The sequence below is a fragment of the Lycium ferocissimum genome, chromosome 11 (genome assembly GCF_029784015.1).
Source record: "Lycium ferocissimum isolate CSIRO_LF1 chromosome 11, AGI_CSIRO_Lferr_CH_V1, whole genome shotgun sequence".
NCBI lineage: Eukaryota > Viridiplantae > Streptophyta > Magnoliopsida > Solanales > Solanaceae > Lycium > Lycium ferocissimum.
In genome coordinates, this window is record NC_081352.1 from 66,473,137 (window position 1) to 66,490,270 (window position 17,134).

Genomic DNA, 17,134 nt, shown 5'->3' on the forward strand with positions numbered 1-17,134 from the left:
ACATTCCTATCTTTCTAACCTTTATTTTAAGGTGTTACTTATCAATTCCTTAACCAAAAGAGAGAGAAAAAGATTGCATTTGAAGCCATTTTTTTGAGAACTTGGTGAAACTATTATCTTCAAGAACTGTATGGTGGATTTTGTTTGTTTAGATTATGAGTATGAAAATGGGTTTAGTTTCTTTGGACCAACAAAACAACCATGGGATCATGGATGAAGAAAATCAAGATTCTTTGTCTGATTTTTCTGAAGGAGGAGTTTTTAGTAATTTCTCTTCGTCAGAAGATGAATCATCTGATCCAACTTCTCCTAATTCTTCTTCTGGTAGTTCAAGCAATGAGCACAAAATTGGAGCTTTGCAAAATATGTCATCTCTTCTTCAAGAACTTCCCTTCAAGTAAGTACTTGGGTTTAATTGTCCTTTCTTTGCTCTTTAAGTAATTTTTCTCATGTATTTTATAGTTTTAACTTATGTCACTACCATTTTAACTGTCTATATATTTCATCATGTAAATGTACATTTGGGTGCAAATAAAGTCTCAGATCATATTATAGCTTTTTGGAAATCATGAGAGTATATATATTTGAGCTGATTTAGCGGATCACCTAAAACAATGGGTAAACTGTCAATAGTAAATGTCAATTGGTAACATAGAAAGAAACAAAGTAAATACGTTAAAGTACACTGGCGCTCTAAAATTTAATGATACATTATTACATATAGCTTAAATCTGACTTACTCTGTCTCGCTTTTTTTTTTTTTTTTTAATTTCGAAGGAATACTGAAAAATTAAAATTAGTTAAGAAATTCATCGCTAATCTGTCGCCCAATGATTCAGGAATTTTTGATAATCCGGTGTTAATCAGTTGTTAAATAGAATTAGCGACATGTTTTGCTATTTAGCGACATAAGTTGTGCTAATTCTTGTTTTTCTTTGTAGTGAAATGATAACTTTTTTGAACATTTGGAAATTCTTTAATATTAGATTTTTTTTCTAATTTTTCTTTTAATTTAATGACATGCTCTTATCATCACAAACCGAACAAAACCGACTTGACTTTTTTAATGCCACAACTTATAATGGTACTTTTGATATGTGTAAAGAGTTTTCTTCCATTAAATTTATGTTCAGTCAAACACAATCATATTTTATTATAAAATGAAGTAGGAAGAGTATTCTATAGAGATGCTAATTGTTCATTTGGTTAATAGGAGAGGCTTGTCAAAGCATTACAATGGGAAGTCACAATCATTCACCTCTCTATCAAATGTGAGGAGCTTAGAGGATATGGCTAAACCTGAGAACCCATACAACAAGAAGCTCAAATCATGCAAAAGCTATGGAGTTTTCTTGGAAGGTTTCAAATCAGATCACTTGCAATCCCATGTTATAAGAAGCAGCAGTTCTTCAAGACTCAGCTCAAAGAGAGGCTCATGTTCATCACCAAGGGCAAGGAGAAATGGAAGCTTTCTTGGAAATAATAGTAGTAGACCTCCTGTTCCTCCACATAGATCAACTAGCACTGCCAGCTTTACAAGTCAAACCCCTTTATTTGCTTGATGGTTCTTATGATCAATTTTTTTTTAAAGAGAGTTTACTAAGTGTATTTTGTGTTCTTGTTTTTGTGACATGGAGTTCTTTACCTCAGCTGAATCTTGCTGGTGCCTCTTAGCTGAATCTTGCTTGTGCCACCTAAACGGTGAATGTGTGACGTTTGTTGTTGTTCTGGTTATCAAAAGATTTGACTGATTCTACTCTATATATGCTACCACTACAATGTTGTTATATTCTATGTTTTAATTTATGCGACATGTTTGATTGAGTATAACGTTCAAAGTAAAGAGAGACTTAAGATTTTTGAAACTTGGGGAGTTGAAAATAAGTATAGATTCGGAGACATTTGAATAGGGCAACCTTTCGAACTATTATTGAATCCATGGGAAGGCTAAAGATAACCTTGAGAGCTGAAATATCTTAGTAGTTAAGAGGAAAAGAAATCAAAAGTGACTGCCGCAGTAGCAGCAGCGAAATGAAATGGGAGTAACTTAAACCATAAAAAAAGATTAGGGGATTAGGAGACTGTGGGAGAACAACACAAGTGTCGTGTTGCTAGACAAAAGCAGCTCGAATGCTGCACCCAAATGGCGGAAAAAACTTTCCTTAAATTATACAAATTGTTCATTTGGTTAATAGGAAAGGCTTATCAAAGCATTAATTTCAATGGAAAGTCCCAAATCATTCGCTTCTCTATCAAATGTGAGGAGCTTAGAGGATATTGCCAAACCAGAGAACCCATACAACAAGAAGCTCAAATCATGCCAGAGCTATCACTGCTAGAAAAAAAATTTGTTCCACCGATATTTAGTGAAAAATTTATGCTATAAAATATGATTTTTCCATCTTATTCCTACTGAACAATTTCACTGAGAAAATGTATGATGGGAAATAAGTTCCTATTGAATCGCTGAGTAACTTTTAAATTTTTCCGTGTAAATTTTTTACTATTTAGGGTTTTTCCACGATATTTAGTCGGAAATAACCATTGAAAATTTTTCGGCGGAGAAAATAGTGATTTTTAGTAGTGTATTGAGTTTGAAGGTTTCAAATCAGATCAACTGCAATCCCATGTTATAAGAAGCAATAGTTCTTCAAGACTCCACTCAAAGAAAACATGTTTCACAAATGCGAGGAGAAATGGAGGCTTTCTTGGAAATAATAGTGAACCTCCTGTTCCTCCATATAGATCAACTAGCACTGCCTAGCTTTACAAGTCAAACCCCTTTATTTGCTTGATTTCTGAAGAGTTTACTAAATGTATTTTGTGCTCATGTTTGTTTGACGTGACACGAAATTTCTTATAGCTGGTCTCGCTGGTGCCACCTAAATGGTAGGTAGATGATGGATGTGTGACATTTAGTTGTTCTGGCTATCAAAAGGATGACGGTTTCTAGTGTATGTTCTACTATTACAATTTTGTTCTACTCTATGCTTTAATTTATGTGACATGTTTGATTTAACTATAAAGTTTAGGTAAAACAGACTAGGCTTGTGAAATTTGGGGAGTTGAAAATAAGCATAGATCTTGATATTCCTCAATAGGGCAATCTTTGATTTATTGTTGAATTTCATACCATTATTGAATTTATAACGGAGACAAGTGACAATCGGCGAATTAAACTATTATAGTAGCTAGAGGAAAAAAAAAACAAAATTGATTATTATAATAGGGACGAGCGAAATGGGTGCGACCTAACTGCACAAATGAAGTTGTGGGAGAGCAATACAAACAGCTTGAATATTGCAACTTAAAGGGCGAAAAAAACATTCCCCCTTAAATTACTTCCTCCAAATAGATCAACTAATACAACTAGCAGTACAAGTCAAATCCCTTTATTTGCTTTAGGGCCAAATAGGCCTTAAACTTATCCTTTCTTTTCATTTAGACATTTAGGCACTGTTTGGAAAGCCACACTGGTAATTGGAATTGGTGTAATTACTATCCTAGTAATTACCTAATAATTACACGGCATTGTAATTACAATGGCATTTGTTTGACATGTATGTAATTACAGGTGTAATTACAAGTGTATTTTTTGGTTGCACAAGTGTAATTTTGATTGGTTTAATTTAAAAATAAAATTCAATTATAAAAATTTAAAATTAATATTTAAAAAATATGTGCCTTTATAAATGATATTAAATTAGTTATCTAATAATACATTGCTTCTCGAAAATATGTTAATTAGTAATCATACATTTGTAACTAATATTGTACCAAATAATTGATTTATAATTTCAAATTAATAATATTTAAATTTTAATTGATTATAAAACTTAAAAGCATACCTTTTTTGCGAGAACATCACGGGATTGGATCTTTGACAAAAAAAGAATATTTATAAATATAATGCCATAACACTATTCAAATGTTTGACAATAATTCTATGTTGTAAGTGAAAAATAAACAATATGCAAAGTGAAATAACAAATCAATAGTACTTAAAGCAAATATTTTTAAAATCGAAAATATAACCTAAATTCAAAATCCAAAAGAATTTTTTTTAACATCATACTCTTATGTCAAATTCAACGTTACATAAGTATGTTTCAACGTAACATAAGTAAATACTCCTATATTTCAAAAGAAAGGAAAAATATAAGTCTATATAGCATTCTGAAATTCTACTTTAATAACGTCACTTATTATATGTCAAGTTTGTTAATGACTCATTCTTTCTAATATTAAGAGATGTAGTTTCAAAAGTTAGAATATTAACACGGTTATGCTAAATGAATAAAATAAAAAACTAAAAAAAATTCGAGCAATTACATGGAACCACAAGAAGTAAAGGTGGGAATGAGAAGAAAGAAATGAAATATAAATTCTATAAAAAAAGAAAAATATATTTTTAAAAATACAAATAATTAAAAAGTAAAAATAAAAAAGAAATTAAATAATAGAAAATAAAAATAAATTAGAAAAGAAAAGAAATTAAAATAAAATTAAAAAGAAATTAAATATTAGAAATAAAAAATAAATTAAAAAAAGAAAAGAAATTAAAATAAAATTAAAAAATAACCCGTAATTACGGTGTAATTACGATTCTCGGCCCTCAACAGAATTGGAGAGTGTATATTTTTCCTCAATTACACCCAATTCCTACTAGCTGTGTAATTACGTCAAACAAACAGTAAATTGTGTAATTACACCCAATTCTAATTACAGGTGGCTTTTCCAAACAGGCCCTTAAACTTAAATTAGTATCTATTGAGCACCTAAACACCTCCAAAAATATATCAATTGGACACATTATGCTAAGACAGACTAACTATAAAATGCACGCCTTATGTGGCCAAAAATCAATAAGATAATGACACGTGGATTTTGATTCCAAATTATAAAGAAAAAGGAATCTCTCCTCTGTCTCTATGCTTCTCTCTCTACTGATAGTTGCTTTGATCTCTATAACTTCTCCATTTTAGATCATTCTTTCCGTCCAGTTGTGGTTTTCTTTTGAAGCTCCATTTAGATTTCAGTGGCCGGAATTCATTCTTGTATACCATATCCGACAACTAGTCTAGAAACCTGCCGTTGCCATGAAAATTTCCGGTGTGGTTGACGACATCAAGCAAAACCAGAGGAAAGGATAAAAATGGAAAAACAGAAAGAGAAAGAAAAAAAATGATTAACCATTTGTTAGATACTACACACGCTCAAATAGTGTGAAAATCACCCACTTTGCCATGTCAACAAAATGTGTCTAATTGATACACTTTTGGAGAAGTTTAGGTGTTCAATAGGTATTAGCCCAAGTTAAAGTGTTTAAATGGAAAAGACGGACAAGTTTAAGAGACTACATATGTATTTGGCCTTTGGTTTATGATGGTTCTTTTGATCAATTCTTTTTGAAGTGTTTAGTTAATGTATGGTGTTCTAGTTTGCAGATTGCTCTGGTTATCAAAAGGATGGCTGAATTCTACCAATTTATAAGAGAGGATAAGCAGGCAGCAAGTCAACATGCCTGCTTAGGATTAGAAGGCAATTTGGTCATTTAGATTACAATGAATAACATGATTGGCTGAAGAAGAAACTCACGGTAGCTGATGTCGTATAAATTTTACGGAAAAGATTCAAATATGTCATCAAATTATCGAAAACGGCTCATTTATGCCACTCATTAATAGTTTGATTCATTTATACCATCAAATTATCAGAAATGGTTCATTTATGCCACTGATCAATAGTTTGGTTTATTTATGTCATCGCCGTTACCAAAATGACTCATCCATGTCATTTTTCATTAATGTCGGTTTTATAATATCAGATATGATACGTGACCTCCAACTAGATGGTTGTGGGTGGGTTGAGTGTATGGATCGGATTTTTTATTAATTTGAGATTTAAAATTAGGCTTATTTAATTAAGCGATATAGATCTCTAATTAGAGGCTACGTGTCATATCTGGTATTGTAAATATACAACGAACTTAAGAGGTTCAACACATAGTATATACATAAAAAAAATTCTTTTTACGTATTTACACAGTGTAATTTTTCGGTGAAGGGGTGTCGGTTGACACCCATGCATGTGTGCTTTCACTTCGATGATACGACGATGGCATAAATAAGTCAAAGTATTAATGAGTGACATAAATGAGTCATTTTCAATAGTTTGATGACATAAATAAATTAAATTATTAATTAATGGCATAAATAAATTATTTTTTATAGTTTGATGTCATATCTGATCCTTAAAAAAATTAATAAGAAAAGTAAGATAATATTTTTGAGACGAAAGTAATAATTGCTTTAATATGGAAATATGTAACGAATAACTTAATGAAAATAAATAAATAACGCAAGTGGTGTCCACGCCCTTACAATGAAGGTGATTGAAGAAGAAAGCTAGTTTCTCCAAATCCGTTTTCTTTCCATTTATAGTACTGTTATTATGGGACAAGTGGGTCAATTAGGTCGGGTGGCACAAAGATAGAAACTGGATAACGCCGAATCTTTTTTTCATTGTTCCCTATCAGATAATATTATGTATTCCATCGTCCGATTTATTTGATATTTTTTTCTTTTGAAAGTGAATGAGTTGTTATGTAAATTTTATCTTTCCGTTTTGATTTATTTGAGCTTTTTTTTTTATCCGTCTTAAAATGAATGAGCTTTCTTTCCTAATTTTGAAATAAATTAGCTTTATGAATGATTTACAGTAGCACAAATTTTCAAAGTTTATTTTGAATCATAAATTTCAAAAAATTTCTCTTTTTTATTAAATATAAAATTATGGATCGAATGAGTTTATATAAATTGAAGCGAAGAAAAATAGTTTTTATGTTTAAACACACGATTAAAATGATGAGTTAGACTCATAAAAGCAAAAAATATCAAATAAATTGAGACAAAATAAGTATATTTAAGGAATATATATTATATAGTCCTTTTCTCCTTATCCTCTATCTCCCTTCTTTATTTCGCATACTTCCCCGCACAACATTCCTATCTTTGTAACCTTTATTTTAAGGTGTTACTTATCAATTCCTTAACCAAAAGAGAGAAAAATATTGCATTTCAAGCCATTTTTTAGAACTTGGTGAAACTAATATCTTCAAGAACTGTATGGTGGATTTTGTTTGTTTAGATTATGAGTATGAAAATGGGTTTAGTTTTCTTTGGACCAACAAAACAACCATGGGATCATGGATGAAGAAAATCAAGATTCTTTGTCTGATTTTTCTGAAGAAGGAGTTTTTAGTAATTTCTCTTCGTCAGAAGATGAATCATCTGATCCAACTTCTCCTAATTCTTCTTCTGGTAGTTCAAGCAATGAGCACAAAATTGGAGCTTTGCAAAATATGTCATCTCTTCTTCAAGAACTTCCCTTCAAGTAAGTACTTGGTTTTAATTGTCCTTTCTTTGCTCTTTAAGTAATTTTTCTCATGTATTTTATAGTTTAACTTATGTCACTACCATTTTTACTGTCTATTTATTTCATCATACCAATGTTCATTTGGGTGTGCAAACAAAGTCTCAGATTATATTATAGCTTTTTGGGAAATCATAAGAGTATATGTAAGCTGATTTAGCGGATCACTTAAAACAATGGGTAAGCTGTCAATAGTAAATGTCATTCGGTAACATAGAAAGAAACAAAGTAAATATCTTAAAGTACACTGGTGGTCGAAAATTTAATGATATATTATTACTTATAGCTTAAATCTGTCTGTCTGCTTTTTTTTTTTTTCAATTTCGAAGGTATACTGAAAAACCGGAATTAGTTAAGAAATTTGTCGCTAATCTGTCGCCCAATAATTCAGGAATTTTTGATAATCTGGTGTTAATCAGTTGTTAAATAGAATTAGCGACATGTTTTGCTATTTAGCGACATAAGTTGTGCTCATTCTTGTTTTTTCTTTGCAGTGAAATGATAACTTTTTTAAACATTTGGAAATTCTTTAATATTAGATGATTTTTTTCCTTTTAATTTAATGACATGCTCTTATATCATCACAAAACCGACATGACTTTTTTTAATGCCACAACTTATATGTACTTTTGATATGTGTAAAGAGTTTTCTTCCATTAAATTTTATGTTCAGTCAAACACAATCATATTTTATTATAAAATGAAGTAGGAGGAGTATTCTATAGAGATGCTAATTGTTCATTTGGTTAATAGGAGAGGCTTGTCAAAGCATTACAATGGGAAGTCACAATCATTCACATCTCTATCAAATGTGAGGAGCTTAGAGGATATGGCTAAACCTGAGAACCCATACAACAAGAAGCTCAAATCATGCAAAAGCTATGGAGTTTTCTTGGAAGGTTTCAAATCAGATCACTTGCAATCCCATGTTATAAGAAGCAGCAGTTCTTCAAGACTCAGCTCAAAGAGAGGCTCATGTTCATCACCAAGGGCAAGGAGAAATGGAAGCTTTCTTGGAAATAATAGTAGTAGACCTCCTGTTCCTCCACATAGATCAACTAGCACTGCCAGCTTTACAAGTCAAACCCCTTTATTTGCTTGATTGTTCTTATGATCAATTTTTTTTTAAAGAGAGTTTACTAAGTGTATTTTGTGTTCTTGTTTTTGTGACATGGAGTTCTTTACCTCAGCTGAATCCTGCTGGTGCCTCTTAGCTGAATCTTGCTTGTGCCACCTAAACGGTGAATGTGTGACGTTTGTTGTTGTTCTGGTTATCAAAAGATTTGACTGATTCTACTCTATATATGCTACGACTACAATGTTGTTATATTCTATGTTTTAATTTATGCGACATGTTTGATTGAGTATAAAGTTCAAAGTAAAAGAGACTTTAAGATTTTTGAAACTTGGGGAGTTGAAAATAAGTATAGATTCGGAGACATTTGAATAGGGCAACCTTTCGAACTATTATTGAATCCATCGGAAGGCAAAAGATAACCTTGAGAGCTGAAATATCTTAGTAGTTAAGAGGAAAAGAAGTCAAAAGTGACTCCGGCAGTAGCAGCAGCGAAATGAAATGGGAGTAACTTAAACCATAAAAAAAGATTAGGGGATTAGGAGATTGTGGGAGAGCAACACAAGTGTCGTGTTGCTAGGCAAAAGCAGCTCGAATGCTGCACCCAAATGGCGGAAAAAACTTTCCTTAAATTATACAAATTGTTCATTTGGTTAATAGGAAAGGCTTATCAGAGCATTAATTTCAATGGAAAGTCCCAAATCATTCACTTCTCTATCAAATGTGAGGAGCTTAGAGGATATTGCCAAACCAGAGAACCCATACAACAAGAAGCTCAAATCATGCCAGAGCTATCACTGCTAGAAAAAGAAAATTGTTCCACCGATATTTAGTGGAAAATTTATGATATAAAATATGATTTTCCCATCTTATTCCTACTAAACAATTTCACTGAGAAAATGTATGATGGGAAATAAGTTCCTATTGAATCGCTGAGTAACTTTTAAATTTTCCGTGTAATTTTTTTTTACTATTTAGATTTTTTTCCATGACATTTAATCGGAAATAGCCATTGAAAATTTTTCGACGGGAAAATAATGATTTTTTAGTAGTGTATTGAGTTTCGAAGGTTTCAAATCAGATCAACTGCAATCCCATCTTATAAGAAGCAATAGTTCTTCAAGACTCCACTCAAAGAAAACATGTTTCACAAATGCGAGGAGAAATGGAGGCTTTCTTCGAAATAATAGTAGACCTCCTGTTCCTCCACATAGATCAACTAGCACTGCTAGCTTTACAAGTCAAACCCCTTTATTTGCTTGATTTTTGAAGAGTTTACTAAATGTATTTTGTGCTCATGTTTGTTTGACGTGACACGAAGTTTCTTATAGCTGGTCTCGCTGGTGCCACCTAAATGGTAGGTAGATGATGGATGTGTGACGTTTAGTTGTTCTGGCTATCAAAAGGATGACAGTTTCTAGTGTATGTTCTACTATTACAATTTTGTTCTACTCTATGCTTTAATTTATGTGACATGTTTGATTTAACTATAAAGTTGAGGTAAAACAGATTAGGCTTGTGAAATTTGGGGAATTGAAAATAAGCATAGATTTTGAGATTCCTGAATAGGGCAGCCTTTCAGACTATTGTTGAATTTCATACCACTTTTGAATTTATAGACAGACAAGTGACAATCTGGCGAATTAAAATATTATAGTAGCTAGGGGAAAAGAAAACAAAATCGATTATTATAATAGGGACAGCGAAATGGGAGCAGCCTAAACTGCACAAACAAAGTTATGGAAGAACAATACAAGCAGCCTGAATATTACAACTTAAAGGGCGAAAAAAATATCCCCCTTAAATTACTTCCTCCAAATAGATCAACTAGTACAACTAGCAGTACAAGTCAAATCCCTTTATTTGCTTTAGGGCCCTTGAACTTATCATTTCTTTCCATTTAGACATTTTGAACTTAGACTAGTACCTATTGAGCACCTAAACTCCTCCAAAAGTGTATCAATTGGACACATTATGCTAAGACAGACTAACTAAAAATGCACACGCCTGATGTGGCCAAAAATCAATAAGATAGTGACACGTGGATTTTGATTCCAAATTATAAAGAAAAAGGAATCTCTCCTCTGTCTCTATGCTTCTCTCTCTACTGATAGTTCCTTTGATCTCTATAACTTCAGATCATTCTTTCCGTCCAGTTGTGGTTTTCTTTTGAAGCTCCATTTAGATTTCAGTGGCCGGAATTCATTCTTGTATACCATATCCGACAACTAGTCTAGAAACCTGCCGTTGCCATGAAAATTTCCGGTGTGGTTGACGACATCAAGCAAAACCAGAGGAAAGGATAAAAATGGAAAAACAGAAAGAGAAAGAAAAAAATGATTAACCATTTGTTAGATACTACACACGCTCAAATAGTGTGAAAATCACCCACTTTGCCATGTCAACAAAATGTGTCTAATTGATACACTTTTGGAGAAGTTTAGGTGTTCAATAGGTATTAGCCCAAGTTAAAGTGTTTAAATGGAAAAGAGGACAAGTTTAAGGGGCTACGTATGTATTTGGCCTTTGGTTTATGATGGTTCTTTTGATCAATTCTTTTTAAAGTGTTTAGTTAATGTATGGTGTTCTGGTTTGCAGATTGCTCTGGTTATCAAAAGGATGGCTGAATTCTACCAACTTATAAGAGAGGATAAGCAGGCAGCAGGTCAACATGCCTGCTTAGGATTAGAAGGCAATTTGGTCATTTAGATTACAATGAATAACATGATTGGCTGAAGAAGAAACTCACGGTAGCTGATGTAGTATAAATTTTACGGAAAAGGTCAAATATGTCATCAAACTATCTAAAACTTGTTACCATTTACGCCACCGTCAATATTCGATAGTTTAAGCCATCATGTTATCGAAATAGGCTTATTTATGCCACTCATCGTGATAGTTTGGTTCATTTATGTCATCGCCGTTACCAAAATGACTCATCCATGTCATTTTTCATTAACGCCGGTTTTATAATATCAGATATAATACGTGACTTCCAACTAGATGGTTGTGGGTGGGTTAAGTGTATGGATCAAATTTTTTATTAATTTGAGATTTAAAATTGAGCTTATTTAATTAAGCGACATAGACCTCTAATTGAATGTCACGTATCATATTTGGTATTGTAAATATACAACGAAATTAAGAGGTTCAACATATAGTATATATACATAAAAAAAAGTTCTTTTTACGTATTTACACAGTGTAATTTTTCCGTGAAGGAGTGTCGGTTGACACCCATGCATGTGGCTCCGCCAGTGGTAACGGCGATAGTATAAATGAGCCAAATTATTAATGAATGGTATAAATGAGTCATTTTTGATAATTTAATGGTATAAATGAGTCAAATTATTAATTAATCACATAAATGAGTCATTTTCATAATTTAATGGCATACCTGAGTCTTTTTCGTAAATTTTATGCTGCTTTGACTAAACTGTCCTTTGCCTTATATCATCATTCATCACCATTCAAAAGCGTAACCTCTTTTTCCGTGCGACGTGGCATGAAAATGGAAGTTTTTTTGGGGGCCACCTACCTTTTCTCTCTCCACACACTGCTTTTCACTAAGCAGATAAGAAGTACCCCTACTATTTATTAACCCTATGTTTGGATGGTTGTTTCTCGTGATTCATTAATGTATGGTACAGTATGATATTATATTATATTATATTGTATTAATAAATATAATATTTGGATAGACTGTATCGTTTGTTGTGATTTAATAATATTTCTATTATTTAGTTTGACTGTATGATACTGTATAATAATTTGTAAGTTTATTAAAATACCCTTAACTCTTAATTAAAAATTAATTTATATGTGTTAATAAAACTTAGGTAAAAAATAAAATGAACTTTAAAAAATAAGTAGATAGTGGGTGGGAGGGGTAGAGGGGTGGGTGGTGTGAGGTGCGTGGTTGTGGGATGAGGTTGGGGATGGTGGGTGGTAGCGTGGGGGTGAGTGATTGTGGGGGTGAGTGGTTGTGATTGTGGGGGTGGGGTTGGGTGGTGGTGAGGGGTAGTGGTGGGGGTGGTGAATAGGTGGGTGGTGTGGTGGGTAGTTGTGGGATGGGGTGGGGGTAAGTTGTTGTGGGGTGGGGTTGGGCGGTGGTGAGTAGTAGTGGGTGGTGGGGGTGGGTGGGGGAGGAGTGGGTAGTTGGGGATGGGGTGGGTGGTAGAGCGGGGGGGGGTGGGTGGATGGTGGAGGGTGAGGATTATCTTTGGAGAAATGAAATATGTAACGAAAAAAATCATAAAATTCGTGGTTAAAAAATTGAGACTTTTCGTGGTTATGTAACCATGGAATGAATATGATTTACAACATCATGCCATAATTTTAAAACGATGAAAACAAATATGATTTCATAGAAAACCATACATTAATGAACCGAAAACCGCCATCCAAACAGGGGGTCATTTTCTCTCTCTTTGATTATCCTTGAAAGCTTTGAATGGAGCCATTGAGCAAGTATTTACGAAAAAATATTTTGCTGCTTCGTTTTTTACTATGAGTAGGCGTTTGGACATGCGATTTCATCATGAAATCATGAGATGAAATCAGCATTTGGACATGTGATTTCATCTCTGATTTTATCTCATGAGATAAAATCCCGAATCATCCAAAACGGCATGATTTGGGATTTGAAATCATGATTTCAAAAAATATAAATATACAATTTGACCCATACGTTTATATTTTGTAAAGAAAAAGACCCATAAATTGGTAGATATATTTACCAATCATGTTTACCAATCATTTTTAGTAAATATTAATCTGCAAGTTGGTAAAATATATTTACTAATCATGTTTACCATGTGGGAGGATTATATTAAAGAGTAGTTACATTACTATTCATGTTGATTTTCCTTTTTATTGAACTAAAGTTTGATCAATTGATGTTATATTTTTTAGAAAGGTCTTCTAGTAGCGTATTAATTTTATTATGAATTATGATTTACTCATTTGGTAAGATTGTATAAAAATTGAGAAAATTTTGATGATTTTCACAACTTGTGGGGTTTTTATGTTTATAAAAAAAATCTCAACTTAAGAAATACAAATTGCATGTCTAAACATGATTTCATATCATGATTTCATCATATGATTTCATATCATGATTTCATCATATGATTTCATCTCATGAGATAAAATCATGTCCAAACGGCTCCTAAAAATTTAAGACTAACATATTACATTTAAAATTAACAGAGACCAGCAAATGTACACATGTGAATAATAACAACAGTGCAAAAGCCTTCTTCACTTTATCCTATTCGCAGCCATAAACCAATACTTCAATCTATTGGAGAGCAAATCCTTATACATTCCATAAGATAGGTACTAGATGGCCTTATTTTCTAAATATCAACATTGTAAGAAATATACTAAAATTAATTATCAAGTGTTGCAGTCCATCTGGGTTTTAGAAATAATATATGTGATAATGTTGAAATGTTTATTGCAGTATCTGTTTTTCAAAGAATACCAAATTAATTTGAAGTATGTTAGTATATGTAGGAGGACCTATAACTTGCAAACCGGCTAAAAGATTTAAAAATCACATATTCAAAACTCATATATCTCCAAAATTCAAAAAAAAAAAAAAAAAAAAAAGGTTAATCATCCATTTTAATATTTTCACCAGTGATCGGGCCCATGCACAACACGGGGTTTCTTTCTTTTTTTTTTTTTGGTGCGCGGATTAAACTTTATTTGGGGTGGTCTTTATTTTTGTCCTTCAAGTTGGTGGTCTTTATGTTTTTACCCTTCATCTAATACCAGGAGTTGTGGATTCCAACCCCAACTCAAGAAATAAAAAATAAAAATAAAATCGCAAGACATGTGTTTGATTTGCAAGGCGACTTTGTTTCAAGCGTATCTTAAAGCGAATTTTGCAAATTCGCCTACGTAATTCTGTAAAGGCGAGTTTGAAGACAAAACTCTGCCTTGCGAATCCAAACTCTATCTTGCAAATTTTTTTAAATTTTTGATTGTGCGGGGCTTCGAATCCAAAATCAAGGGATTTTTAGCAAAGGGCAAAAGTTAAAAACCACCAATTTGAGGGACAAAAAATTAAGACCACCCCGGTAAAGGGCAATCAAATTGCCCACGGGGTTTTATAGCTTCAAGGTAATAGTTGAAAAAACTTAGAGATAATAGTCAAAATACCCCCCAACGTTTGACCAAAATGCCAACTACACACCTAACCTTTTGGTCCTATTACCCCACGGACAAATTTTTTGTATTAAAATGCCCTTTTTTTGCTAATGTGGCGTCTCAATACGACAAATTATTAACGGTGCTTTGTCCTGGCCGGCCCACGTGCCACATCTTTAATTTCCCCCATTTTTATTAATTTCCCCCCTTCCTCCATCCATCTACTCTTACCTTCTTGAAAAAAAAAAAAAAAAAAAATCTCTCAATTTTCCATACTCCATTTTCGGTGAGGATCCAAAAACTCATACCCAATTCTCCTTCACGTCTTCATCAACATCATCATCATCATAAATCTTCATTAGGAGTTGAAAAAAAAATAATCATTAAACTTTCTCAAATTTGATCCAAAAAAATCCAAATGTGAAAGGAAGCTTATAACACCAAATAGAACAAGTTCATCCATTAATTTGATCAAACAATCAAGAATTTAAAGTTAAACCCACTTGGTATTCTTCATAGCTTTTCTCCAAATTTCTAGCAATGGAGTTTAATTTTCTCTCAAATCAACTCAAAGAATTAGTGCTTAAACAACTCCAACCAAGCAACAAGTAGCAACTCCAAACAAGCAACTTTCAATCGATTTTCTTTAACAAGATTAGATTTTCAACCTTTTTTTTTTTCCAAATTTTCGTTTTTTTTTTCTTGAGCATTTTTTTTTGAATTTGATTTGGGAAAAAACCCAAATGTGAAAGAAGCTTCTTAACATAAGTAAAAAAGTTCATCCATTAATTTGATCAAACAATCAAAATTTAAAGAAACCCACTTGATGTTCTTCATACTTTTCTCTAAATTCCCTAGCAATAAAGTTTTAATTTTCTCCCCAAATCAACTCAAAGAATTAGTGCTTAAACAACTCCAACCAAGCAACAAGTAGCAACTCCAAACAAGCAACTTTCAATCGCATTTTTTAACGAGATTAGATTTTCAACTTTTCTTTTTCAGATTTTTTTTTTTTCTTGATTTTTTTTTGAATTTGATTTGGAAAACGGTGATTATAAGAATAATCACTATCCTATCTCTAAATTTATAATGGGTATTATTTGGCGAAAAAGAATGGAGATGGGTATTAAATTGGGTGAAGAAGGTGAAAGTAGCCTAAAAATGGAGGGAATTTAAATTTATCTCTGTGGCATCTCGTGGCGGTCCATTTGGCTCTCCAAACACGTCGGACTCTTTGTTTTTAAAAAGTTATGCGATGCCAGAAGCAGAGTGTACGCTTCTTGTCCACATCAACAAAAAAGGGGCATTTTAATGCGAAAAAAATTTGTCCGGGGGGTAATAGGACCAACGCAAAGGTTAGGTGTGTAGTTGGCATTTTGGTCAAACGTTGGGAGGTATTTTGACTATTATCTCAAAAAACTTACTAAAAAAATGCATAGAATGCACCATCGGGCCCGTGCAACTGCCTATGGCTTCTGACGGTGTTGGATTGGCCATGAGTTTAAGAAAGATGTTATACACATGTTGTCTAAAGTAAATCTTAGGCATTTATATGGTTATAAATTAATTTATTAAGATAAAATTAAAAATTAAAGTTAAATTGTGTCTACAAAAGTATGAGATTCTTTAAATGCTTTAAATCTTTGTTACACATCTATCTATAATTTACACTTTACATGCTTTTTGTTAAATGTGCACATACCTAGCTTGAGAAAAAAAGAAAAAAATGTAATGAAAATATTAACGTGTGGATGTCTATTACTCCTCTACATATAACTCCCACTACTTCATATTCATAGCTCTTTGTAGAAGTAACTTCTATTATTTCATGACCATTACTCCCACAATTTATTTCTATAACCCCTAAATAGTTACTACCCATGTTGAGTTATTTGTGGAGGAAATTAGAGTCTTACATTTAGATAAAAAGGAAAATCAAAGGCTTTCTTTTGTTTATAAATTAAAATTATCGTTTTCAAATGTGATAAGTATTCTGAAACTTGATTAGTGAACAATTTTTCCTTAATTCGTATGCTTTATTAACCAGCCTGCTTTTATTTATGGAACAAACAGTGAGTTGAAACATATTCCGTACCCTGTTGTCATGTATTTTGATGCATTATTTAGAAGCAATTTCTCCTACGGGCAAGAAAATACTACTTATGCTATTTGTATATGATTTAATTATTCTTCTGCTTTAATCATTTTTTTGGGTGCAGTTACAGAAGACTACATGTTGAAGACTTATAATTTTTGTTATGTTCAGTATATTTTACTACATCAAATTTGTTATGTTTGAAGTTGTGGTTATCTGATTTTATTACAATTACCATAATGAAGGATTATATAGTATACGTAGTAATATTTTCAAAGGCTCGAGGTGAGTCCGAGGATACTTTGGCCTATAATGTCATTGGTTGAGGATATACGGTGGATGCAATCCCCTTGCACCAAAAATAAAAGGGA

At 32.4% G+C, this 17,134-nt stretch overlaps 2 protein-coding genes across 2 annotated transcripts; both read left to right on the forward strand.

Moving 5' to 3' along the window:
- The first annotated feature begins 81 nt into the window (after window positions 1-81).
- LOC132037970 (protein OXIDATIVE STRESS 3-like) lies at window positions 82-1,758 on the forward strand. Its single transcript, XM_059428682.1, has 2 exons — window positions 82-397; window positions 1,214-1,758. Exons 1-2 carry the CDS (start codon window positions 156-158, stop codon window positions 1,560-1,562), a joined length of 591 nt encoding a protein of 196 aa, XP_059284665.1. The 5' UTR covers window positions 82-155; the 3' UTR covers window positions 1,563-1,758.
- A 5,210-nt stretch (window positions 1,759-6,968) lies between these two features.
- Window positions 6,969-8,580, forward strand: LOC132037971 (protein OXIDATIVE STRESS 3-like). The gene is made up of 2 exons (XM_059428683.1): window positions 6,969-7,395; window positions 8,188-8,580. Exons 1-2 carry the CDS (start codon window positions 7,208-7,210, stop codon window positions 8,534-8,536), a joined length of 537 nt encoding a protein of 178 aa, XP_059284666.1. The 5' UTR covers window positions 6,969-7,207; the 3' UTR covers window positions 8,537-8,580.
- The last annotated feature ends 8,554 nt before the right edge of the window (window positions 8,581-17,134 follow it).

Excerpts from the sequence above, each read along its gene's own strand:
- LOC132037970 (XM_059428682.1), top strand. The coding sequence starts at position 156 with ATGAGTATGAAAATGGGTTTAGTTTCTTTGGACCAACAAAACAACCAT. Across the intron at positions 398-1,213 it reads CTTCAAGAACTTCCCTTCAA|GAGAGGCTTGTCAAAGCATT; the intron begins GTAAGTACTTGG and ends TTTGGTTAATAG.
- LOC132037971 (XM_059428683.1), top strand. The coding sequence starts at position 7,208 with ATGGATGAAGAAAATCAAGATTCTTTGTCTGATTTTTCTGAAGAAGGA. Across the intron at positions 7,396-8,187 it reads CTTCAAGAACTTCCCTTCAA|GAGAGGCTTGTCAAAGCATT; the intron begins GTAAGTACTTGG and ends TTTGGTTAATAG.